At 47.4% G+C, this 23230-nt stretch overlaps 10 protein-coding genes across 10 annotated transcripts; 6 read left to right on the top strand and 4 right to left on the bottom strand.

Annotated features, from left to right (window-relative positions):
• Positions 1-91: 91 nt before the first annotated feature.
• Positions 92-1700, top strand: E1B28_011040 (uncharacterized protein). Its single transcript, XM_043156036.1, has 7 exons — positions 92-212; positions 282-408; positions 463-526; positions 575-657; positions 710-815; positions 879-1261; positions 1331-1700. Exons 1-7 carry the CDS (start codon positions 124-126, stop codon positions 1370-1372), a joined length of 894 nt encoding a protein of 297 aa, XP_043005820.1. The 5' UTR covers positions 92-123; the 3' UTR covers positions 1373-1700.
• Positions 1701-1856: 156 nt separating this feature from the next.
• On the bottom strand, positions 1857-5140 carry E1B28_011041 (uncharacterized protein). The gene is made up of 8 exons (XM_043156037.1): positions 5054-5140; positions 4319-4981; positions 3489-4265; positions 3387-3432; positions 3095-3330; positions 2892-3032; positions 2723-2828; positions 1857-2671 (listed from the first exon to the last, which is right to left on the bottom strand). The coding sequence occupies exons 2-8, from the start codon at positions 4895-4897 to the stop codon at positions 2262-2264; spliced, it is 2295 nt and encodes a 764-aa protein (XP_043005821.1). The 5' UTR covers positions 4898-4981; positions 5054-5140; the 3' UTR covers positions 1857-2261.
• A 3974-nt stretch (positions 5141-9114) lies between these two features.
• E1B28_011042 (uncharacterized protein) lies at positions 9115-9708 on the bottom strand (the record flags this gene model as incomplete). The annotated part of the gene is made up of 3 exons (XM_043156038.1): positions 9115-9327; positions 9380-9448; positions 9505-9708. 3 exons carry the CDS (start codon positions 9706-9708, stop codon positions 9115-9117), a joined length of 486 nt encoding a protein of 161 aa, XP_043005822.1.
• Positions 9709-9846: 138 nt separating this feature from the next.
• Positions 9847-11741, top strand: E1B28_011043 (uncharacterized protein; the record flags this gene model as incomplete). Its single annotated transcript, XM_043156039.1, has 4 exons — positions 9847-9941; positions 9992-10080; positions 10876-11449; positions 11504-11741. 4 exons carry the CDS (start codon positions 9847-9849, stop codon positions 11739-11741), a joined length of 996 nt encoding a protein of 331 aa, XP_043005823.1.
• Positions 11742-12019: 278 nt separating this feature from the next.
• Positions 12020-13542, top strand: E1B28_011044 (uncharacterized protein; the record flags this gene model as incomplete). Its single annotated transcript, XM_043156040.1, has 7 exons — positions 12020-12108; positions 12163-12196; positions 12257-12291; positions 12356-12389; positions 12441-12634; positions 12693-13150; positions 13208-13542. 7 exons carry the CDS (start codon positions 12020-12022, stop codon positions 13540-13542), a joined length of 1179 nt encoding a protein of 392 aa, XP_043005824.1.
• Positions 13543-13676: 134 nt separating this feature from the next.
• On the bottom strand, positions 13677-14151 carry E1B28_011045 (uncharacterized protein; the record flags this gene model as incomplete). Its single annotated transcript, XM_043156041.1, has 3 exons — positions 13677-13809; positions 13875-13881; positions 13929-14151. The coding sequence occupies 3 exons, from the start codon at positions 14149-14151 to the stop codon at positions 13677-13679; spliced, it is 363 nt and encodes a 120-aa protein (XP_043005825.1).
• A 273-nt stretch (positions 14152-14424) lies between these two features.
• On the top strand, positions 14425-15239 carry E1B28_011046 (uncharacterized protein; the record flags this gene model as incomplete). The annotated part of the gene is made up of 2 exons (XM_043156042.1): positions 14425-14824; positions 14875-15239. 2 exons carry the CDS (start codon positions 14425-14427, stop codon positions 15237-15239), a joined length of 765 nt encoding a protein of 254 aa, XP_043005826.1.
• Positions 15240-17754: 2515 nt separating this feature from the next.
• E1B28_011047 (uncharacterized protein) lies at positions 17755-18354 on the top strand (the record flags this gene model as incomplete). The annotated part of the gene is made up of 3 exons (XM_043156043.1): positions 17755-18033; positions 18100-18203; positions 18261-18354. 3 exons carry the CDS (start codon positions 17755-17757, stop codon positions 18352-18354), a joined length of 477 nt encoding a protein of 158 aa, XP_043005827.1.
• Positions 18355-18634: 280 nt separating this feature from the next.
• On the bottom strand, positions 18635-19803 carry E1B28_011048 (uncharacterized protein). The gene is made up of 6 exons (XM_043156044.1): positions 19453-19803; positions 19269-19396; positions 19146-19212; positions 19022-19093; positions 18941-18950; positions 18635-18887 (listed from the first exon to the last, which is right to left on the bottom strand). Exons 1-6 carry the CDS (start codon positions 19775-19777, stop codon positions 18788-18790), a joined length of 702 nt encoding a protein of 233 aa, XP_043005828.1. The 5' UTR covers positions 19778-19803; the 3' UTR covers positions 18635-18787.
• A 161-nt stretch (positions 19804-19964) lies between these two features.
• On the top strand, positions 19965-21361 carry E1B28_011049 (uncharacterized protein). Its single transcript, XM_043156045.1, has 4 exons — positions 19965-20092; positions 20146-20208; positions 20262-20518; positions 20573-21361. The coding sequence occupies exons 1-4, from the start codon at positions 20012-20014 to the stop codon at positions 21300-21302; spliced, it is 1131 nt and encodes a 376-aa protein (XP_043005829.1). The 5' UTR covers positions 19965-20011; the 3' UTR covers positions 21303-21361.
• The last annotated feature ends 1869 nt before the right edge of the window (positions 21362-23230 follow it).

The following is a 23230-nucleotide window of genomic DNA, read 5'->3' on the forward strand; positions in this document are numbered from 1 at the left end:
CTAAAACACGTTAACGACGTGGGTGGGACATTCCGGCAAGGTCGGTGGGATACCCGGGCAGGTGCTAAGCTGGTGATATAAATACAACATTCAAAGAACCAAAACTTGGCAACGTAACATACCATGTCTCTTCCTGATTATAGTGGGTTCAAGGAAATTAAAGTTCAGCTCGACAGCGGGGTCCTTGTCGTCACAATTGACCGAGCAACGAAGTGTGTCCTTTTTCTCACACGCTTACCATGTCTGTTTATTACTCTAACTTCGTCTCGGGATTTGCATAGGCGCAACACTTTCATTGACGCTCTGGGAGCCGACCTCAAGAACGTATTCGAGTTTGCAGACAAAGATGAACGTGTTCGTGTGGTCATTTTGACTGCTGAAGATACAGCTCCTGCCTACTGCTCTGGTGTATGTTTTTCTCCGTAGATCTCGTGAACCGTACTCAAGTGGACGTACTACTAGGCTGATATATCTGGCGGATGGTCTGGATTATTCGCGAAAGATGATGATGAGGAAGGCGAGTTAGGTATGTTTGTACGTGCGTTTCCTTTGATGTTGCTCAAATTGCTTTTAGCTCATAGAGACGGTGGAGGACAGGTATCAATGGTCATATACAACTGTCGGAAGATTACTATTGCTGCGGTTAATGGTCACGCCGTATGGACTCTTGCTCCTGCTTTGATTAAACTTTAGTTCATGGTTCTTCAAGGCCGGCGTCGGAGTAACCGCTCTTCAGTTGCCCTTCGACCTGAGGTTTGTTTGGGCTGGCGCTAAACAATCATTACCGTTCATCCGCCGTGGAATCGCTCCAGAAGGTTTGTATCGAGACGATATTAATTGACCTCCGCTAATTTTTTTTCTCTCTGCATTCTTGACAGCGGGCTCCACCTACCTTCTTCCCCGCCTGATTGGCCATTCTCGAGCCAATTCCCTTCTTCTGACTGGTGGAACCTATCTTCCCAACTCTCCTCTACTTGAAAATTTATATCACGAAATTTTACCTACCCGCGAGGAAGTTTTCCCTAAAGCTCTTGCGCTCGCCAAGGAACTTGCTGTTCACGCGTCTCCCAAATCCGTCAGGTACACTAAAGGGTTGCTCCAACACGGTGGAGAAAGCATCGAAGAGAGCCATCTTTTGGATTCGAGAGCGATCCGAATTCTTGCGGCGAGTCCCGATGCTGCAGAGGGAGCCAAGTCATTCTTTGAACGCCGACCTCCACAGTTCGAATCCAAACCCTCCAAAGACTCGTGGTATCCTTGGGTAAGTTTAGATTTACGATTCCTTCCCCTTCGAGAACAAATACTAAAAATTTAATTCTTTTAATCGAAGTGGAGAAGTGTGGATGTCAAATACCGGAAGACGAAACTCTAAGAATGATTTTAATCAGAAAGCTGGTATCTCGAGCTGTAAAACTACCGGTTTCATTATTCTGTTATCATTCACCATCCCGAGTCTTCAGAGCGCGCGGTGATTTCAAGTTTGCAAACGCGCTGACCTGGTTACTCAGAGCGCCAAGAGACGTTCAGTTGTCATACATACATGGAATCTTCGTATGTTCGATCGTTGATATGAGACCCATATACCTACCTTGAATGGGACAGTCCCTTTCAAATTTCTGCCAATGGTGAGTTGTCGAAATCCAAGATAGATAGATAGATAGAAAGTAAAGTTAGGAACCTTGTGTCACGATCTAGCCCAGATTTTCTTATCTAATTCCAGCTTTGACATTGAAGAAAATCAATGCTAGCAATTTTAAGGACTCGATATCACGATATAACCGCGTTAGGCTTTTTTCAAATCCTCAACAGAAAGCGGTCTGCCCCGCCAAAAACAAACACTAAGCTGAAGATCTTTTTGCCGGACGAGGTAAACCCCCGATACGTTTCGCTTTTAGATTGTATCAAGATCCTAAGCTACATACTTGGCACCATATACAAACGCCACAACTTGTTCCCAACCAACCAGTGATAACCACAAGATGCATTGGAAAAGAAGTGATGACATCAATATCTGTGGAAATGGCAACACCGGATATATAGCAAGGTGTCAAGATGGGGTATTAAAATCGCCGTTCTGTAAAAAGAAACTCCTGTGGACAAAAAAAACCAGTGAAAGCCGTGATGATCAAACGATACGGTGATAATGATACAGTTGTGGTGTTCAAGTATGAGAGCTTGTGAAATAAAGCGGGATAGCAAAACATTCATGATTGAGACAAAAATATCGAATGTATAGAGAAACAAGATAGGACGAGTCGAGATTACCGTGGCGAATTGGTGGGAATAGATGATCGTATAAATGATTGTTGTTCGCTGGGTTGATAACCTCGTCCGCCGACAGGTGGAGACGTGGACCAAGGTGGCGGAGGAATGTGCAGTACGCTGGTGGTGGATGTAGAGGTATTAACGGTTTGCGGATGCTCCGATGTCGTTGGAGATATAGCGGAAGGTGGTTCACTGTGAACAGGTGGGGGTATGGTAATGACTTGGAATGAGCCTTGATGGTGAGTAGGTGCTCCAGTAGGAGATCCGTCCTGAGACTGGGGACCATGCCTTTCAGCCTCAGCTGCTCTCGTTGATGCACGAAGCATATCCATGTCAATAGGCGGCGGGGGCTCTCCATTCGGTCCTGGATTCATTTTGTTTTGTTTTCGCATCAGTTTCGCATAATCTAGCACCAAAGTCAATCCAGGTACAAGCACAGGAGAAACGATGGACGTACGCAATCCACAAGCATTACACAAAGTTCTGGCACCATCAGGTCCCCGCCGCCATTCGGGAGTTTCCCGGATATTACATGAATGGCATTTGCCAGGGGGAGTGGCTCGCTGCTTTGATAATGTCGTCGGATCAGCACCATACTTCCTGCCATAAGAAAGAAGGAGACTTGCACTTCTTTTCCGATACTTGCTTTTCGGTTGACCGGTATTCGCAGCGGCCCCCGCGGTAGTAGTTGCACGTTTCGTGCGGATGAGTTCCATATCTAGCTCGGCAGTTGATTGCACAGGTTCGACGGTAGTAGTTTCATAAGCCTATATTCAGCCAAATGTCAAGGAAAGACGAAACGAAATTGAGCGTTGCACAGTCAACTGACCTCTTCCTGTTGCTGATAATCATCATCAGGCGAGATCTGTCCTTCTTCAGCCATGTCCTCCCATGGCCTCTTCGGTGGTCGGTGGTCCTCCGCAGACGTCGTGTCGTTCTTGGCGATCCGTTGACCGTCAGGGGCCCGGCGAAGTTCCTCCAATAACCGCACCACCTCATTAGCACGAGACGCCATCTCTGCGATCTCATGAGGTGTAGGCCCAGGCACACCTCCATTGAGTTGCGCTAGTTCAAAAACTCAGGAGAACTGCAAAAGAAACTTACGGCAGTAAGAGGCTCACCATATCGACTCGCGAAATCATAGAGTAACGAGCATAGATTGACAAGCTATAAGATTAAAACGTTATTGTAAGAACGAAAGCTTAGATATTCTGGAAACAGACCTCGGACATAGCGGAGTCCGGGCTGGAGCCGCTTGATGGAGCGGTATTATGGGTAGAGTAGGTACCACGTGTGTCAAAATCGGTGGGGTTCACGGACGTTGTTTTTGCATATGGCTGTGTAGGAGCCGGCGCTGGCGCTTGCACTTGAGGTGTCGTTTGTACCTGTTGCGACTGCGATTGATACATCGAGTGTGCTGTTTGCGGTGGAGGTTGGGAATGGACGGGCGGTGGAGGTTGGGGAGGATGATGATGTGAGTGGGAAAGCTGTTGTACATGGTGTGCACTTGGGGTGCTGGGAGCAGGAGGCGTTGAAACCGGGGGTGGTGGTGGTGGTGGATGAGTAGCGTGCAGAGTATAATGTTGGAAATGTTGTTGTGGAGGCTGTTGTGGCGGAGTTTCCCATTCCTGCGAGACGCTAGAATGGGCCGATTGGGCATATGAAAGAACTTGCGTCGGTTGAGCAGAAGCTGACGTGGGCGTGGGGGGTGGAAGCGGCGTAGTTGGAGTCTGGGCAGGCGGTGCCGGAGGTGCCGATACTGGAATCGGATGGGGAGCATTTGTGGACCGCGGAGGAGGAGGTTGAGAGTATTGCGAGGGATGGTAATTTCCGTACGACTGTGGAGGGGGTAATGGATGATGATGCTGGACTTGCGGGCTTGAATGTGTCGGATGTACCGGTGATGGTGGTACTCCTCCTGAAGAAGGTCCATTTTGATGATAGGGGCTAGGCGGAGGCATACCAGTGGCTGGGTATGAAGGAGGATAATGATATGGAGCCTAGACGAACATGTCAGCGGTAAGTTTAATTTCAGAATGCCGTTATGACCTACAGAGGGAGGACGCGTGTCACGAAGTGAAGCCACAGGTGCCCGGTCACCCGTACGAGCTCGTTTATGCGAACCGTGTGGATGATAATCTTCACTGCGAACTGCAGGGCCCGAATTTACCGACCCAGGAACTGGTGCGGTTTGTGCAGACAATGGCAGTCCGGGAGTAGCATAACCATTATTTTCGTGTCTATGATGATAGTCAGGCGGTTTTGAGGACGTTTCGTGAACTTGTGGAGGTGGCTGAGAACTATGTTGTTGAGAATGAAGCTGATGAATAGGGTTTGAAGGCGGTGGTGGGGGTGGACCTTGTGAGTTTTGAGAGATGGAATGAGGTGGTGGGGGTGGCCTTGCCCAATGCGGAGGATGTCTAACGACACGGTCCTGAGGTTGAGAATGGTTGTGTTCATAACCGGGAGTAGGTTCAGGGGGTTGAGAATGGTCCTGACGTCGAGGTTGGTAATGGAATTGAAGGTCCTTTATGGAAGGTAAACGAAGGTCGTCTGGAGGGAAAGAATTTGAAGAAGGATGTGTTGGAAGCGAATAGGCGGGTCGTTGCGCTGCATGATGAGCAGCCGCCATAGGAAAGGGACCAAGTTGGAAAACTCCTCGATGTAACTGATGAGTTATACAGGTATGGTAGACAAACGAGATGGATCTTGAGGACTATATCTCCCGATGGAGGCAGATCTGGTTGACGAACTTTATACGCAGCTCGATGTAGAAGGTTATACTGACCTTCTTAAACAAGAAAAGGGCGTTGAATGGCTGTACCGGTGGAAGATGAACAAGATGATGGGTGTCGAGTCCAGGGTTGAAAATTTGAACAACTGACGCAGCTTAACGTTTAGATCCAGGTCAGCGCGATCGGAGTTTGAATCAGCGCCAGATTCCTGTTTCCCATTTCTGGTCCTGACACGTCTTGTCCTCGTGCATCTCTCATTTTTTGCATTCATTTCTGTCGAGCGGTTCGCAATATTTTTCTGGAAATAATATCCTCAGTCTTGCTTGAGAAAAATCTGGCGCTGCTTCACCGAAAATCGGCGATCCAGCCCGATGAGATAGATCGCCTTAACTGTTCTTACGTAAATGCTGTCAAGATTATTCCAGGGTCGACTCGTATCGGATCCGAGCAACAGATGTACATAGCCAGCCAGCCAACCAGCTCATCATCCGACCTGCAAGTCGTACTCGACTTGCAAGTAACAGAGACATCATCGATTCAGCGTTGCTACATCTGCTAAAGTAGTACAGATTCTACCTCCCTCAATACCCACATGTAATAGTCTAGGTGCCTGATCTGATCTGTAAACAGGAATTCATTTCTACGCGAGATCAGTCAGATGGGATCAGAACGTGCCGAGGCCCCAGGTTCATCTTGTGAAAACCGGCTCATCTCCACGAGGAATAGATGCCAGAGAAAACAAAAGAATACCAGAAGAGGCAAGATAGACTATCAGATATGCGAGCGTGGGACGTGATATCTGAGAACCGGAGAAACCATAACGCTCAGCTTTCGAGGGAAACCAAAAGTCATTTTGTAACGTGGGCTTCAAGGTTTGCTTGAACTGTGGTTCTTGCTGTATCGTGCACCTTCCGCCAGGCTCGGACGACTAGCTATTTCGGCTTTGACTACCCCGGTGGCGTATCGATACTAATTCACCATGATTGCGCGATTAGCGTCTGTTCCCCATCAGTAAGTAGGTGATAATAAGTCGCCCTTACCTACTTGGAAAGCACGGGTCCAGTCATTTGTGTAACCTGATTGAACGAACAAGATCAGATGGACCATCCAAACAACGGTATCACCCGAAATCATACGCCTTCTTTCTGCATCTTTAGTGAGAACAAGATCACCAAGAAAAGAGTCATCGGTTCTTTCATTTGTTCGTGGGAAATGGAGCCTGGAAGACGGAGAAGTCAGAAAAAGGAAAACCGAAAAAACAAAAGAATTGGAAAATCACAATATCTGCTGTGGCGTGAAGCACTTGACTCACTGTCCCCAAGCCTTGAACCTGGAGATAGCTGGAGATTTCGCATGTAAAAAACATGAGTAAAGACTTCTCACAGACACGTCCATCGATCGGCTATTGTCATCAACACCTAGTTAAACTTGAGAAAGATCGACAACACACATCTTCCTTTACAACATGAAGGACGACTCTCAATCTCACAGGAGAGACGGAGGACAACGACTGATTGACCCTGGTGGCCATGAAATGACAGCATCATGCTGTCAAAATAGACGAGTGCGGAGGACGTATGGATTACTGGGAGATCCGAAAAATATCTAGCGAGATGTGCTCCTAGTCACAAGCCACCCCAGAGCATGTCGTGCAGGTATCCGAGTATCCCAGTAAAGGCTGAGTCCACCTTGAGATGATAGAGCTTGCTACGGTTCCAATTTGAAACTGCTGGATGTAAGATGAGACAACACGACTATGTCCAAAGATGCCAGGTGTCTTCGTGCATCTATGAATGTGTGCAACCGGTGGACACGACACAAGCTTCACGATGCTGACAGCCTGACAGAGAAAATTCGAGTGGGATTCATTCAAGCCTCCCAGATTTCTGCTATATCAGTACTAGCATACCATAGAGAATGTAACCTTCAAATCGAGAGAAGCGAGAGAATGCAAGTCGCCGTCAAGGATAAAGGATACCTTGATTATGCCACATAGACATTCCTTGAGGCAAATTCGAGCAATGTCTACAAATGTCCGGGCTTCTCCTCAATTGCACCTCGAGATTCAAAGAGATGTCCGACGAAAACTTCATATTTGAGTAACGCACCTCGACGAGAACATGGTACACTTCCTATTTTGTCGTCTATGGTTCATTTCAAGCGACGGTTTTGAAGGCATGTCACCCAAGAGCAGCTCGGATCTATCCCAGTCACGACGCCCCACTGCCGTATATCGTGGAGGTACCGTGCCCCAACTTACCGACGCCGTGCCTCGTAGCGGTGATCTGGTATGGAGCCGCAGGGTCGGGCGACTCACACACTGAGTGTGACTCTGTATGAGGCTTTCTCTACCTCGCCTTGGGTCATCTGTATGTGGGTAAGGGAACGGAGGAAGCAACCTTTTTTTCCAATTTGCCTGAATTCCTTTCGAATACGCGCGTGCTGGCGAACATTGTCGTCAACTACGAGTATTACATTTCGATTGAAACTCACAACATAACTAATAGCATGGAATCGATCTCTCGTCTCCGCTTCTTTCGCCGTAAAACCGGAGCCGTCGGTTGCTTTAGCAAAGTCAATCGACCCGCACTATTTCCTAACATACATACATTTCTATTGGTGGCTTGAATGGATCCCTTTCCAAGTTCCGGATCTCATGGCTCTGAATGGAGGTAAGCAGAACCAACAGACGGATTAGATTTAGAAATCCCGAAGTCTTTCATTGACAAAAATTAATAACAGACGTCACAGGTTACAAGCGGATTCGGACCCTTTACTCACTCTGGAACTTTGAGAAGCGATCCTCCATTTGTGCAAAATCATGGCACACTCCGTTGACCCTAGCTAATTGTACCCCTAGATCCATGACTGCTCCGTTCACCCCTCAATCAACAAAATGAAATGGCTGCGAGTCGCGACGCTTCGTTGCGCCAGCTGACGGTTTTTGTATGATTTTCTGGTCTGGACAGCGTTGAGGATGGGTGCACAGGGAAAGAGATTAAGCACACCTAGCTGCCGATAGACGAGAAATATCTTCAATTGGAGACACGTAATAACCTATAAAGCACCTCGTATGGTTTGCAGTATTTGAGCAAGAGCCAGTCGGCTGTATCCCTCCGGCCAGGAACAAATCGCCATGGTACGCTGGGGTACACGAATATCGAGTTTCGTGATTTTCAGATCGGAAAGGAAGGAATGAGAAGATCGGAAACTGGCGTTTGAAGGTGAAACTTGCAATTGAGCGACGGTCGGCGGATGATGGTGATGATGGTGCGCAGTAAAAAAATTGGGAATAGGCAACGGCAAATTTCTTCGCACAACATAACTTCCGCGTTCTTCAGCCCTGTCTTCATCGCGATATTGAATAAACAAAAGGTCGCCGTCAATCAACAAAAGAAAATCCAAGCTCAGGCTGGCCAGCAGGGATTCCCAGTTAAAGAACGGTGAATAGCGTAAGTAATTAAAACCGTACATAGGGTCGCGTTTTACGCAAGAAGCGAGGTGAAATAGGAAGTCACATCGTCGCCGATGATGTCCTCAAAAGATATGGGCGCAAGAGGAGATAATTATATCGGCCCGTCTAACGAGTAGAATCTGGAAAGATCACTCACCAGATTCTCTAGCCCACTCCTGCATACATCCCTGCAGGAATGCACGAGGAATGCACAACTGCGGCCTCGTTGCGTCCACCATGTCAAGAGGCACGCCAAGGGTCTATCAAAGCGTTTAATACGATTATGAGAAAGACAAGACCTAAGATTCTTCCAGGATCGGCGTGAAAAACATCTGCATTGTGCTAGCAACCACACAAGATGACGATCTATGAAAGGACAGCAGACTTCAGCGCAGGGGAAGCAAGAGTGTGGCGGGTGACTAACTAAACTATCGCCGAGGTGGCTCATACCGGGATATCTGGGGTAAAGGATCCCTACCACTCCAGGTTCCAGCACACTGATTCCCTTAAAATTGCGACACTCCCTACCATGAGAAATAAAATGATGTACGCAGATGGCTTGAAACAGATCTCAAGGCCAAATCACCTATCGAAGGCATCAAATTACCCATGCAGGTAACATTGTACGAGTCACCCACCACTAATGAGATGCAATCTAGTTTACTGCTTTTCGCTTTGCGGAGCCTTTTTGGATTGAGGGCGGCGCAGGAGTTCATCCAAAAGCGCAGCGACTTTTCCTTTAGCTTCGTCCCTTTCTCGCTGAAGGACTTTGAGTTCGGCATCTCTTCGATGCGCTATTTGTGCCTCGTCTGAAAGAAGCAGTAAAAGTTTCATAGAATGCGTGATTGATAACAAAGAATTTGCGGCTCGAACCTGACAGATCAATTCAACCTTGGAGGCCAAAAAGAAAGAAGATGTAAGGTACCATTGAATCAGCGCGCAGCTGAGCCTGGAAGGATTCCTGGGCGATTTGGAACTTGTCTTTGTCCTCGATCTTTCAGTAGAGGTTGAACAGCGTCGAACGTGAATGGAATCGCAGGGAATCCTTACAGACGCTAATCCAACTAAATCGACCATCCCATCTACTAGAGTCTCAACTTCCGCGTCTACCCTCTTGTTCCATTCCTCCTCTATGGCATCCAGGTAATCTGAGGAATTTTGGTCTACCTGAGCTGGGGCAATTCCACGTTGTGTTAAAGTCGCAGTAGGTAGTGCTGAAGGCCGAGACACATCGGTTTGAGGGATTTCAGACATGACGGTCGTTTTCTAAATAGTTCACTTCCAGACGAAGGTACTTGGTCGAATCCAGAAGGGTGACTGTATGTGACAAACGACAAGCGGGTGTGTTGGCGCTTATAACGAAACTCACTCTCGCTCTCGACCGTCATCATCATGGCGTCCATTCTCCCCATTTTCTTTATGCTCGCAGTCGTTGCTGGTCTTGTAGTTTGTGCTGGTATCTTTACACCCAAAGGACCTCATCAAGTGTATGTTTCGTTGATACGAATGAGTTCTTTGCCTCTTACCGGACCCGCAGTCTCATTCGAACCTCTCTTATGCTTGGATTGACGGCTTGTTATCTAATGTGGATGGTCACCTATCTCGCTCAACTGCATCCTCTTCTTAGTATGTCTCCTCCGGTCATTGCCTTAAGTACATTTGAACGGTTTCTTTCTACTTCCCTGTAGCTCCTGAGAAGTCTCTCAACAAGCACGAATGATGCGGATAGACCCAGAGCTGTCGGGATAACGGGGACTGGATTTCCATTTCTTCGTATCAACTTTATACCACGTGCGTCTTTCACTTATTCGTCCAAGATTTCCAACTTTCAACTTTACACTCCGTCCTTTCAGGCTGTAATAACAGATATAATTCACTGACACGAACACACCCTTTCCTCTTATCAGCCTTGTGCAAAGTTTCGATCGTTTGTGGTTTCTCTTATACGGAGAACGCTGCTTCTGTCACCTTATAATGGCATCCGTGGCCCCAGATGTCCCATGCCACAACCCGTCTCCCCTGAATCAAGCCATAAAAATCATCAGTGTTCCGACGAGCCCTCTTTGGATTTGATTTGCTTATCAAGAAATTCTCTCTTTCTTCTTGACTCAAGATATTTTTGATCTTCAACTAGTGATACCCAATGAACAATGATGCTACTCCCTTTTGTTTCCTCAAGTGGCAAGTGGCTAGGACTCTGTGGCATCCACGCTTGGACACGGGCATGGCATTAAAAGGCTCAGGCCACGGGCTGAATACTGTTTTTAGTGATCCAATTTACCCCCCACATTCATTTACAGTTTCTTTCCACCTTTCACAGTCTTTCGTTACTTTGAAGTCATAAAATTATTATGGGATTATGTGAGCTTCTCGTTAAACTTGCAGCCAAATGAGGATTTACTGATACTCTTCATACGACAGTCTCAAGCAAGAAATCTAAGGACGAATTTCTCCCAATTCAAGCCCCACCTTCCTATGCACCGACTCCTACGTTTTGTTCGTCGAAACAGCATTCGTCCCATACACTACACAAACCTCCACCACGTCAGCCTTCACCCCCAGACTGGCCTTCTCACATGCACTACAAATGCTCACGCTCTAAATGCAACTATCCGAACCCACCACCGTGCGCGCCTGGGACTTACACTTGTACCAGTTGCCGCAAGGGAACGTACTTTGTGACCCCTGCAATGGCGGAGAGTGCCGTAGTTTTGAAGCAGAAAGTGTACAAGTTTGAAGCCGAAAACAGGAGAAGGATGAAAATGAAGGAGGAAGAATCGGAGAAGCTGAGAGAGATGAGAGATCTGAAACGATATGAGGCTGAAATAGAAAGAGATCAGATCTGGCGAGACCAGGAATGTAGAAGAGAAGCGGAAACGAGGCTCAAAGAGGAGAAGAAATCCCTGATTATCAGGAGCCAGGAACAAGCCAGGAAGAGAAGGGAGGAAGAGGAAAGGAGGAATACGGAGAGGGAGATGCATGAATTCAAAATGCAGTTCGTGGTATATGAACCTTCCCTCGCATCGAGTATTGACCATGGTGGGAAAAGGAAGGGGCAGTTGTCATTATCGGATTTCCCCATGCCACCACAACAACCTCTTCATCACCAAAGCCACAAATCATCGTCTTCTTCACCCGCGAAGCCCGAAATGCAGAGACGCCGATACAATTCTGGAGATCGTTTGAGATCAACGTCAAGCAAAACTTCGTTCCGAAAGGCACCTCCGCGACAGGCGATCCCTGAGGTATGCCAACCCTACCATGATGGATTCGCACACGCCTTTTAGGCTTGATTTTGCGTGGATTTGAAGTGCTTTTCGTCCTTGCTTCTGTTTTCTGCTACCAAGGGTTTTCCAGGTTGCAGGTCAACTGGAAACGCATTTGTACATACCAATCTGGACTGTTATCCACTGTATCGTTAATCAATGTTGTTTTCATTTTTTTATCCATTTCGCAATAGCTTTTCTAGCGTCCCTGGAAACATGCCATCAATGTGTTCGCAGCACACCTTGGATTGCGCAGTCCTACTCGTCTCTTCTTACTTGTTTGTCCTCTGCACTGATACATGGTGTACCTAGGTACCGAAGCTGCTGCTACTGGTCGAAGGTTCGTGTCCTTGAAGGACATACCTGAAGGTCGGTCAACGACTGTTAAGTAAGTGTTTAGGTGCCTCCTCCGTGTCCGACGATTCTCACGTGTGCGATGCAGCTTTTCTCGTTTTCAATCGCAAAGGCAAACACGCGTCAGCATTCCTGTCGTTCTGTACATCGCTCGTTTGGTCGACGCTGACCTACACGATTAGGTGCTTCTCAAAGACGAAAGACATGTTGCCATAGCGTATGTCGTGGTTTTATCTCACCCACTCATGCGTGTTGCTCACCTCCTTGCCTTGTTTCTCCAGCGTCGTGGGAGCCACTGGGAGCGGAAAAACCACGGTTAGCATCCCGATCATTTTGCGGTTCTTCATCATCTAAGGACTTCTTCAGTTCATCAACCAAGCCAGCGGAGCTAACCTCCTTGTTGGTATGGGCCTGCAGTCTTGCACGGCCTCTGTGCAAGTTGCCCCACCTTTTGAGCTAGCCGGATATCTTGTGACACTCATTGATACTCCTGGTTTTGACGATACGACTCGAAACGACGCTGACATTTTGCGCACAATAGCCGAGTTCCTTGCACGGGAGTAAGTCGTTCTAAGCTTCCGCATTGTGCTCTAATAGTCCCTGCCCCTCAAGTTACAGACATGGAAGGACCCTAGCAGGCATTCTCTACTTACATCGAATCTCCGACAAACGCATGAGCGGAATCTCACGTCGCAATTTCAACGTGTTCAAGCAGCTGTGTGGTGACGACACACTCAAGAACGTGGTCATCGTCTCTAACATGTGGGGACAGGTTGACGAGGATGTTGGAGATGCTCGTGAGCAGGAGCTCACCACAAATGACACATTTCTTAAGCCAGCACTCGACAAAGGGGCAAAGATGGTGCGCCATGATAATACCCCGATGAATGCTAGAGCCATCTTGCGGCATTTGGTTGGAATGAAGCCGCTTCCGCTTCGTATTCAGACAGAGATGGTGAGGGAGCACAAGGATGTGTGGCAGACTGCGGCGGGTGAAGAGGCTGTTGGACCTGAATTGACCGCGCAGAACAAGAAGCATGTTGCGGAAGTGGCGCGTTTTCAGCGGTACATGGAAGGTGAGCTTTGACATCTTCTACCAAACTTCCTCGTCACAAACTGTTCCATGTGCTTAGAGGAGATGAGTCTCAGAGACGAAGACAATAGGAACAAAGTTAGAGAAGAATCCCAAAGATTCCACGTAGAGATTAACCAGGTTCGTGAAAACGGGGAACGGCTTGCTGCCCAATTGGATGCGGAGAAGCAGCAGATGGAGCGAAGGATGGAAGAAGAAGAACAGGTTGCGGAGAGGGAAGCGGAGAGGCAACGTGCAGAAATTACCAACCTTCACCAGATGCTGCATGACCAAGCTAACGCTTCGTCCACCCAGAGGGAGGATCTCCAACGACAACTAAACGACGCAGTACGACATTACCAACAAAGGAATAATGGAGGGTGCAACATTATGTGAATTGTTTTGAAGCATGCTGGTAGTAACACATCCCAGATTCCCTATACGATTCATGTCACTCTTGACCGACACGCAAACCTGCAATACAAAGTTTGATTGTGCAATTTAGCAAGAGGAAAACGCAAGGCTTTTGGTTAGCCTTGTGGTGGTGATGTCGCTCGAAACATGGCCTCCCCATGCCACTTCCTCGTTGAAGCCTCGCGGCGACGTGCGAACCCAGTATAAAAAAGCTCTTTTTCTCTTTCTTCATGCCCGACATCCAGTGATCTAATATGAAATATTCCGCAAATACTTCAGCGTACGAGACGGGGTATCAACAGGTGAGGTCTTACAACTGGACTGCAAAACATAAAATACTGATTGTCGTAGAGTAACCATGAACTCACCACGGTCATAGCGTAAGCAAGAGGAACTTTTCCTCCATCGATAAGCATTGACGTCGCCTCGTGTAGTGTTATGGGTGCGACGGGCAGCGGCAAGACGACGGTGAGCGATGAAATCACTCTTTCGTAAACAATCGTTGGTCACTGACACCGCCCAATCAACCCAATCAAACAGTTCATCAATGCTGCTAGTGGTGGGACTCTTCGCATTGGGAGGGGTCTCCATTCCTGCACCAGCACTGTTCAGCTGTCTCCTACGTTTCCGCTCGACGGTCGACAGGTTACGTTGATCGACACTCCAGGGTTTGACGATACGACGAAAAGCGATGCTGACATTCTCAAAATGATCGCTGCTTTCCTTGCCTCATTGTGAGTGGCTACGAGGGTCATTGATCACATACAATCGCAGCTGATTCCCCCGTTTCTCCACGCCGATAGGTACGAACACGGTCAGAAACTTGCGGGAGTTATCTATCTGCATCGAATCTCTGATTTCCGAATGGGTGGTATCTCGAGGCGAAACTTTAAGATGTTCAAAGAACTCTGTGGAGAAGCCACGCTGAAAAACGTGGTTATCGTAACGAACATGTGGGGAGAAGTGTCCCGGGATGTTGGCGAAGCGCGGGAGTCTGAACTAATGGGGGAGGACAAGTTTTTCAAGCCCGTGCTTGACAAGGGGGCCCAGCTCGTTCGATACGACAACACTCCCGAAACAGCTCGTGCTATTTTGCTTCATTTGGTCCAGAATCGGCCACTCCCACTCCGCATTCAGACTGAGTTGGTCGATCAAGGGAAGAGTATATCAGAGACCGCTGCTGGTGCAGAGCTCAATCGTGAAATGATGGAACAGATCAGGAAACACGAAAGAGAGATGAAAGAGCTTCAAGAAGAGATGAAAGGTACGTCGTCATTGCGAACAGCGCCGTCGCCCGGCTGATAGCCTGTGTAGCGGCAATCAAAGCTAAAGACGAAGAGACGCGCAAGGAATTAGAAGCCGAGACTAAGAAGCTACAGGCCGAGATGTCACGGGTTCAGACCGATGCTCAGAGGTTGGCTAGTGACTACACAGCGCAAAAGGCGGAGCTTGAAGAGAAGATGGAGGCAGTCAAGCGAGCTGCCGAGGCGGAGAAAGTGGAACAACAACGCCGGATTGAGGAACTTCGCCGCACGCTCGACGAGAACGCCAACTCCTCGAGTGCGGAAAGAGAGCACCTCCAGCGCCAGTTGAACGAAGCCATCGCCCGCTACAATCAACCGCGTGGAGGATTTTTCAGTCTGATTGGTCGAGCACTCGATGGCTGGTTTGGTTGGTAATAGACAGATCTGCGAGACAGTCCATTTGACCCGAATTTTCACCTACCATTCCACGTAACATCATCATTCCTAAGTCCTCTTTTCAATCAACGATGTTTCCAAACGTGGCGCGGGTGTTTCTGCGGCGTGTCCGTTTCGAGAGTTCTTGCTGTTGCTTTGCATGACTGATGGTGTTAGGATAGAGAAGTATTAATGAAGGACACGATGAGGAAACGCTTCGGTAAATCCGCATATGAAAGCCGATCTTCTCAAACACCACAAAAGTGCCGTAGGAACCATATCCACTCGGGTGGACCATAGTTGGGTGCCTTGCTGGCCGGGAAGGCCATATCGAGTACCCAGGCATCGAAGACGTAGTAGGAAGCCCTACTCAAGAAGCGGATCGTGCGCGATTACTCCACACTGTATAAGGTTGAATCAAGGTTGAACGTTGATTCATTCGCCCCTATCCACGAAGGGTTGGGATAAGTCTATCGGTATAGTGACTCGGTATAGTGACACAATACGGTAGGGAAGGTCGAACATAGCAAAAATAATGCTGCGGCGAAACGCTCCACAACGAGGATTGAATCCTGTGAGTAGGACATTGGCACTGTGCCTCCCGGACCCCGGTGAGTCAGCTCAGATACAAGTAATCGAATTGAGACTTTCGAGCATATATAGAGATAGCGAATGGGAGCGGTACCCGACGAGAAAAAGTGTGTACCGGACCACAACAGACGCTGGCAGCTCTCAAACAGATCCCGTTTTCCCAAACTTCTGGCAACCTTTCAACGCGTAGGAGCACATAACAGGATCAACATACACTTTGAGCCACGTCCGGGTATACATCTTGATCATGAATACACCATCGGGATTGACACAAGAACGGAGTCGGGGCTGTGTCGGTGAATAAAATTTTGGCTCGAGGTCGACGGATCAGGACAGCGGAACACAAATTAAATACGCCAACCGGCATAGCCACGGACGCCATTGAGATTGGTATGATGCACTTATATTAGAACATATTCACCAAGAGAACCCCAGCCATATACCCTCAGTGACAGGATGGACGTAATTGAAATATAACCGCCTGTTTTCCCAATTCATTGGAACCATACCAGCCTTGATATTGATAGTCCAATGCAGTTAGCAGTGAAAACAGGTTAGACTCATTCCCTTGGATTGCGAGGCCTTTCTTCATTCCGTTACATTAAAGCAGCTGATACTGCTCTAGTATTCGAGGTACTTGATAAAGTCTGTATGTTTGGCCCTTGAAGCTTGACGGCTCGATTGAATGAAGTGCGGAAACATCCTAGGCACAAGCGTCAAGCCTACAGACAAACTTGCATTCCAGTTCTGACTTGTCATCCATATCAGATCTAGAATGTGAGCTTAGAGAGGAGCCAAAAGAGGAAACAAAACACGCGCCGGTACACCTCCAAGGGATCTCTCAGTGGTACGACCACTTCGTAAACCGATTACATAGTTTATGGACGTTCGAGAGCAAGCTCGCCACGTCTCAGATTGACCTTTTGCTACCAAACAAGGTACTTGCGCCGTCTTTAGAAATATCGTGTACCTGTACCTAGGTGACCGGATCAACAATCTTATCTAATCCCTATCTTATCAGTTTTGGTGCTCTCAGGCTGTTCCTGTCAAATCAATTCCACCCTTCATCATCACCCTTCATCATCTCTCGCGCTAGTCCAACACCTCCGAAAAACGAAAACTGAACAAAAGCCTCTGCTCTGTGCAACTGCACTTGACGCTTCTCTTCAAGTGAGCCTAGCTGATTGATTAGACAGTCTCCGTAAGTGCGAGCCGTCTACTAAGGACATCGCAATGACACCACTGCCATGATGCTAAATGACAATATTTATGTCTAATTATGACTCTGACTCTTATGCATCGGCAGGAATGACTAGCCTCCGAGTTTGAAGATGCAGATCCACTTTCGAAGAGCTCCAGGTTTGGAAGCGAAGCCTCAAAGATTATTACCCTCCGTCCTGGAAGTTCAAGTAAACAATCAGCCGCCATAACGACTACTCGGCCTGTGCCCTTACCGGCTGAGACCACCTGGTATGGCGCGTTGAAACCTCATGTCCCATGGGAAGTGCTAAACGAAAGTTGTGACAGATGGAACTCCTGCATTGCAGACCGAGGAACTGTCGCTCTGCCAATATACGCTTATAAAAAAAACTGCATTGCCCTACACCACCCCTCAGATTAATTCTGCTAATTTAGGATGGACGGCTCTATCCTTCGCTATTTGGAGCATGTTTTGGAAAGGATATGCCAATTTACATCATTTTTTCAAGCAGTGGTTTAGAAAAATCGCGTACGAACCGGCTAACTCTGATCTCGAACGCCATCCAGAATCCTGTATGCAGCGGGATGTCATCCACAGGCTTGGTATCAGTTCCCTCGCGCCTTTCATTTCAATCCGGAAGTAACTCCATCTCTTCAACTCCGCGCCATCTTACCCTATAAAAATGGATGTCCGCCACTCTTCGTCCCTCAACATCTACCCACCATGACCTACACTTCATCTTCATCTCAGCTTTGCTCTCTCACAGAATGGTCTATCACTCATATTCGCAGTATCTTTGAGGCTGACACCGACGATGACGCTTTAGACGCCATCTCCGGGACGTTTTCTCCTACGTTGTCTGCTACACTAAATGGAGTCCCACTTCCTCGAGAAGGCCTCGAGAAACTTGTCCTCTCTATGCGACACGGGAGCTTTGGTGGGAACGGGCTACGAGTACAGTGGAAATACACGATGGAGGTCCCCAAGGACTCGACAAATCGAGTTAGTAAAATGACTCAAGCCTCTTTCTTGGTCTTTCGCCTAACTCCGCTTGTCATCACTCTACAGGAAGGAGCTTTCGGTGGCGTATACACTATAAGTGGCCTCCGAAAAACCTTACCAGGATCTGGAATGGCCGCGTATTTTACCCGACATAAGACAGTGACAGTAAAGTCGGTTCAACTGAATTTTTTACTTTTTGCACGTTCTGACATCTAAACTCCCGATAGCATAGAGTCACAGGGCTCCGAAGAACCGAACGTGGACAGTCGTAGAATTGTTAGCTTGGTTTTTGTGGCGTCAGATATGCAGGAAGACATCTAATGCTCCTCCTTTGTTGTCGGCTCTTCCAACAACTTATCGGTCCTCGGACCCACATCTTCGGACCCACATCTCTCCTCGCGTGGTTTCAGTAGCCATGTGAATACGTATATTCACAGTAGTCATGGCGCCTTAGGAAAGCGACGGAAAGCGACGGAAAACAGCTACACGTCATGTAGAGTAACTATCATTTGTTCAACTGTAATTCTCCTACGCCACTTTGAATCATAGATGTGATCCCATGTTCCGTTAACGGAAGAAGAGACTTTACTCAAGCGCATCAGGTGAATTGAGGCATTATCCGCCATTAATTACTGTAATGCAGGAAGTCATAATCAATTGCGCAAACGGCATGAGCAAGCGAATAGAGCGCAGACAGCTTATCGAGAGGTCGCAAAGTGTCCGACATTGAATTGGTTATTCGAAGGGAAACATGTTACTTGTGCAGGGTAGTAAAAGAAAAAAACAAATTTCCGTAAGGCTTTAAAATGTTCATCACGAAGTCCGTTCCTGGAATTGGAACATTTTTATCGCGTCTGCGGGATAACAGGTAAGTTAAGGGCATGGTCAATACTCAACCGGTGCTTACAATTCACGGACTGTTTGAGGTCGACGCAATGATTGTTTCAACGATGACGAAATTGAAACCGAAGAATGATGTCGAGCTTACCTCGAATGATGAAGTTGGTCAAAACCGCGAGAAAGAGCAGTGTACCGACCACGATAGGTCCAACAATATCGTCTGTCATGCGAGAGTTGAGGATGAAATATGACAGGTGAAAGGTGAGTGGTACCGAAATGTCCCGGATCCCGTCGCTGAATCATAGTGATTCGTTTCTGGTAAAGGATATATCCATAAATCTCAAAAGCACAGAAAGATTAGGGAACGATTTCTTCGCAAGCCAAATTATACGTACCAGCACACCAACGCTAATTACGGCGTAGATGTACGCAAAGTTGCGTGCAATATTGTCCTTGGATGCATTGAAGAGGGCCAGAGCGAGAGTGCCGAGTAAGACGGAGAGGTTCAACCAAGCTACCCATGCTTGATAGTAGAAACTTGTCAGAAGATCGCAGACTGGGTGGTCGCTGGTATCGTACTTCTTTCGTTAGCAAACCAGACTTTGCCTTCGACTTTCACTGGAGTAGCGATCTTCTTTGGTACTCTGACTTGCGGAGGGGCCGAGGAGATGGAATGGTAATCCCGTACCGTAGGTCTTTGTCCGTCCACGTCATGTTCAGTGTCTGGAATTGCATCGGCTCGGGGATATCGTTGAGGTCGAGCAACGTTGGGTAGAGTCCCAAGGGCAGACGATGAGAAAGGGGTAAAGATGTCAGTCATTGCATGCCATGAACGGCGAAGGAGTGATTCCGGCCTCTCCTCATTCAAGGCATTGTTCCGGTATCGTGGCTGGGCGTCGTTCATTACGAAGGGAGATGATGAACGACGGGAGATGTCACAGCGTTTAACAAACTTATGTCACGGTCAGATACAGCATGGCACGTGACTTTATAATTGTAATGACGTCAACGCCTGACTGTTCTGGAAGATTCTTGTTCAGCCTAGAGCACTCCACTAGTTTCTGTATGAATGTCATAAATATCGGCTTTTCGTTGCACAGTTCTCTTGATTGACAATTCCTATACCACGAAACTCAACATGGGTGCCGACTACTACAAACTTCTTGGAGTTGACAGGAATGCTGACGAAAATGAAATAAAGAAGGCCTACAAGAAGATGGTAAGCACATTACTTTCTCTACCCTCCTTGTTGAAGTTACTGATCCATCAAAGGCCCTCAAATGGCATCCTGATCGTAATGCAGGGTCCGAAGCTGCCTCAAAGAAATTCAAAGAGGTGTGTAGTTCAGTTACAACTAGATCTACGAACCGTCTCACTCGTATCTGCAGATATCAGAAGCGTTTGAAGTTTTGAGCGACAAGAACAAGCGTACCGTTTATGATCAATTCGGTGAAGAGGGCCTCAAAGGCAGCGGACCCTCTCAAGGAGCAGGAGCAGGCGCAGGATCAGGTTTCTCTTCATTTGGAGGGTTCCCAGGAGGTGGTGGAAGCACATTCACATTCACCAGTAATGGTCCTGGTGCTAGCTTCAGCAGCTTTGGAGGTGGTGGTGGATTCAATGCTACAGATCCTAACGAGATATTTGAGTAAGCAACCCGGTCGTCTGATCTCGACTGCAAGTTGACTAACATTATTTTCAGGCAGATCTTCGGTGGAGGCTTAGGGGGTTTCAGGATGGGAGGCATGGGTGGAGGCGGGGGGCCAAGACGTCAAGGGAGTATGTTCGACCATGACGACGACGACTCTATGGATGGTTCAACATTCTTCGGGGGAGGAATGCCCAGAGGCATGCCCCGCCAACATCAACATTCCTCATCGTCGTCATCCAAAGTTGCCGAAATCACACGACCTCTCAAGGTCTCGCTCGAAGATTTACATTCTGGGACAGTCAAGCATTTAAAGATTGGACGACGTCTTTTGAATGGAACGAATGAAGACAAGGTGCTCGACATCCAAATACACCCTGGTTGGAAGAGCGGTACGAAAATCAGGTTTGCTCGTGCTGGGAACGAGCAATTGAACGGTGAAGCGCAAGACGTTGTGTTCGTGGTGGAAGAAAAGCCTCATTCGACGTTCACGAGGGAAGGAAATGATCTCATTTACCAACTTTCCATACCTCTGGTAGAGGCACTGACACACGATGGCGGGAAGAAAGTTGTGGACATGCTGGATGGAAGGAAACTTCAAGTACCGATACCGAGTGGGGTTGTAAAGCCTGGACAGGAGACGACGATTCCAGGTGAAGGTATGCCAATACGAAAGGATGGGAGCGTGAAAAAGAAGGGTGATTTGATAGTTAAGTGGAATGTGCAGTTTCCAGATCGGTTATCGGCCTCGCAGAAGGAGAAGTTGAAGAAGGCGTTCATCTAGACTGTTTTTATCATGTATGTGTATACTCTAGTTTCGCTGCATTGTACATTGTATCACCATCATCACTCAAGTTAGGGTGTCATGTATCCGACACATCCACTACCGTTTTCCTTTTCCCCCATCCGCATCCTTCATGAGCTCCGATGCAGACAGTGTCTCCTTTCCGAGCCCGACCATTCCATTGTTAACTCAATACTTGACCAAGGGAGGAAAACAGTAAGTTTCATCTGAGTAAAAACTCCACCATACCTCATGAATCCCTTTCCGAACACTTCCAACAAGATTGGACCATGTTAACCAAAATTCTACTATTCGAGGGGGTTTTCCCCAACACGACGTGATCGCATACTGGCGCAAAGTCCTCGCTTTGCAGCTACGATGGCGATTCATCGGCAATGGTAACTGGTCCTGATATCTCGGTTGCTCGGGTTGGTTGCAGTTTTCCGACGCTATCAAGTCATCCGTGAAGCTATCTGGTGTGAACTTGTGAGTGTGGTATGTACATGTACCTCGCACACGCAAGTTACCAATTAGCACATCGCGCCATCGAGAATGACATCACAAAAAAACGGGGATTCGGATACTCGAAGATATTCACGTGTCTGTGATATCATGCCCTGTAATCGGGATAACATCCCTGTCAGATGATAAGGTGGAGTATCCTGGAGTATCCTATATATAATGGGACAAAGAGACCTGATTATCAGCGATTATCAGCGATTATCTCCAAAAAATGATCTATGCGACAGGACCAGGGTAAATTAAAGCGGAGATCGAAATTTCCTGCGTGCACGACAATATCCATGTCCCCTCCCTTTGAGCTAATGTAGTATTTTTCAAGTTCCTGTTTATTCCTACTGTTATCTGACATGCATCTATACTTCAACTGTTATTAGATGTAACTTTTATATTCCCACACACTTTTTTGGTAATAATTTGTCATCTCTCACTGTTTCTGTGGTCCCTCCTCTCCCCTTCTCTAACTGTACTATCTTGGTGGGGTTTTCCACAGGTTACAGGTTTTTCTGTGCATGGGACAGGGAGGGAATGGGGTAGGCCACCCTGTACAAAGTCCTGTACACAGTACAAGTCCTCTACCTGCTATTTATGTCACCCACTATACAATATGTACTGATTTGACACAGAATACTTTTCCCATGGGTTTGCACCTGTAAAATGGGATAGAGCATGGCCATACCTGCAGATAGGGAAGTTGGAACAGCACAGGTTGGTGGGTTTTCCTGTGCATGGGATGGGCTGGAATGGATTAGTCACCCTGTACAAGTCCCATACCCACCATACTTTTTTCCATGGGTAACAGGTAGAACAGGTGTAATTACGCCTCTGACACAGGATATTCACAGAACGGGTCATGTGACATGAATACAGTGGGCCAAGGGACACAAACTTTCCCCCCATGGGTGATTCATGCTGTTCACTACCTGCAGAACTCCTACAGAGTGCAAGTAAGCAGGTGTATAAACATGCAAAAAAACTCGGCACAAAGGGCCGGGTCATAAGCTTGTCCTGGAGTATAACGGCGGGGGTACACCATAATCACGACCGTCCGTTGTCCGCCGCTGTAACTAAGGTGACAAGTTATAATGTAGATAAGAAATTATGCAGATTATATAGGTTTATCATAAGGGAGCCACGTTACTAAAAAATTACTTCCGTATATGGCAAATCTCGGCATATGGGATTACCGGACTAATACCAGTTCTTCAATCAGGCATTTCGTACTGTTTCTTCAGTTGCAGTTCTGTATACAATCTATATATTTAATATGCTATTACATTCTATTTTAACTTAGATACTCATCAAGGCAATTATATGTACAAGCTCTTACTTTGCGCTAATTTCTTCTTGGCTGGGATTGCACCAGGTGTTAGCAATTTTGATTGCGTTACACACATCAGCAAAAATCC

Source organism: Marasmius oreades, chromosome 7, assembly GCF_018924745.1.
Source record: "Marasmius oreades isolate 03SP1 chromosome 7, whole genome shotgun sequence".
In the NCBI taxonomy this organism is placed as follows: Eukaryota; Fungi; Basidiomycota; class Agaricomycetes; order Agaricales; family Marasmiaceae; genus Marasmius; species Marasmius oreades.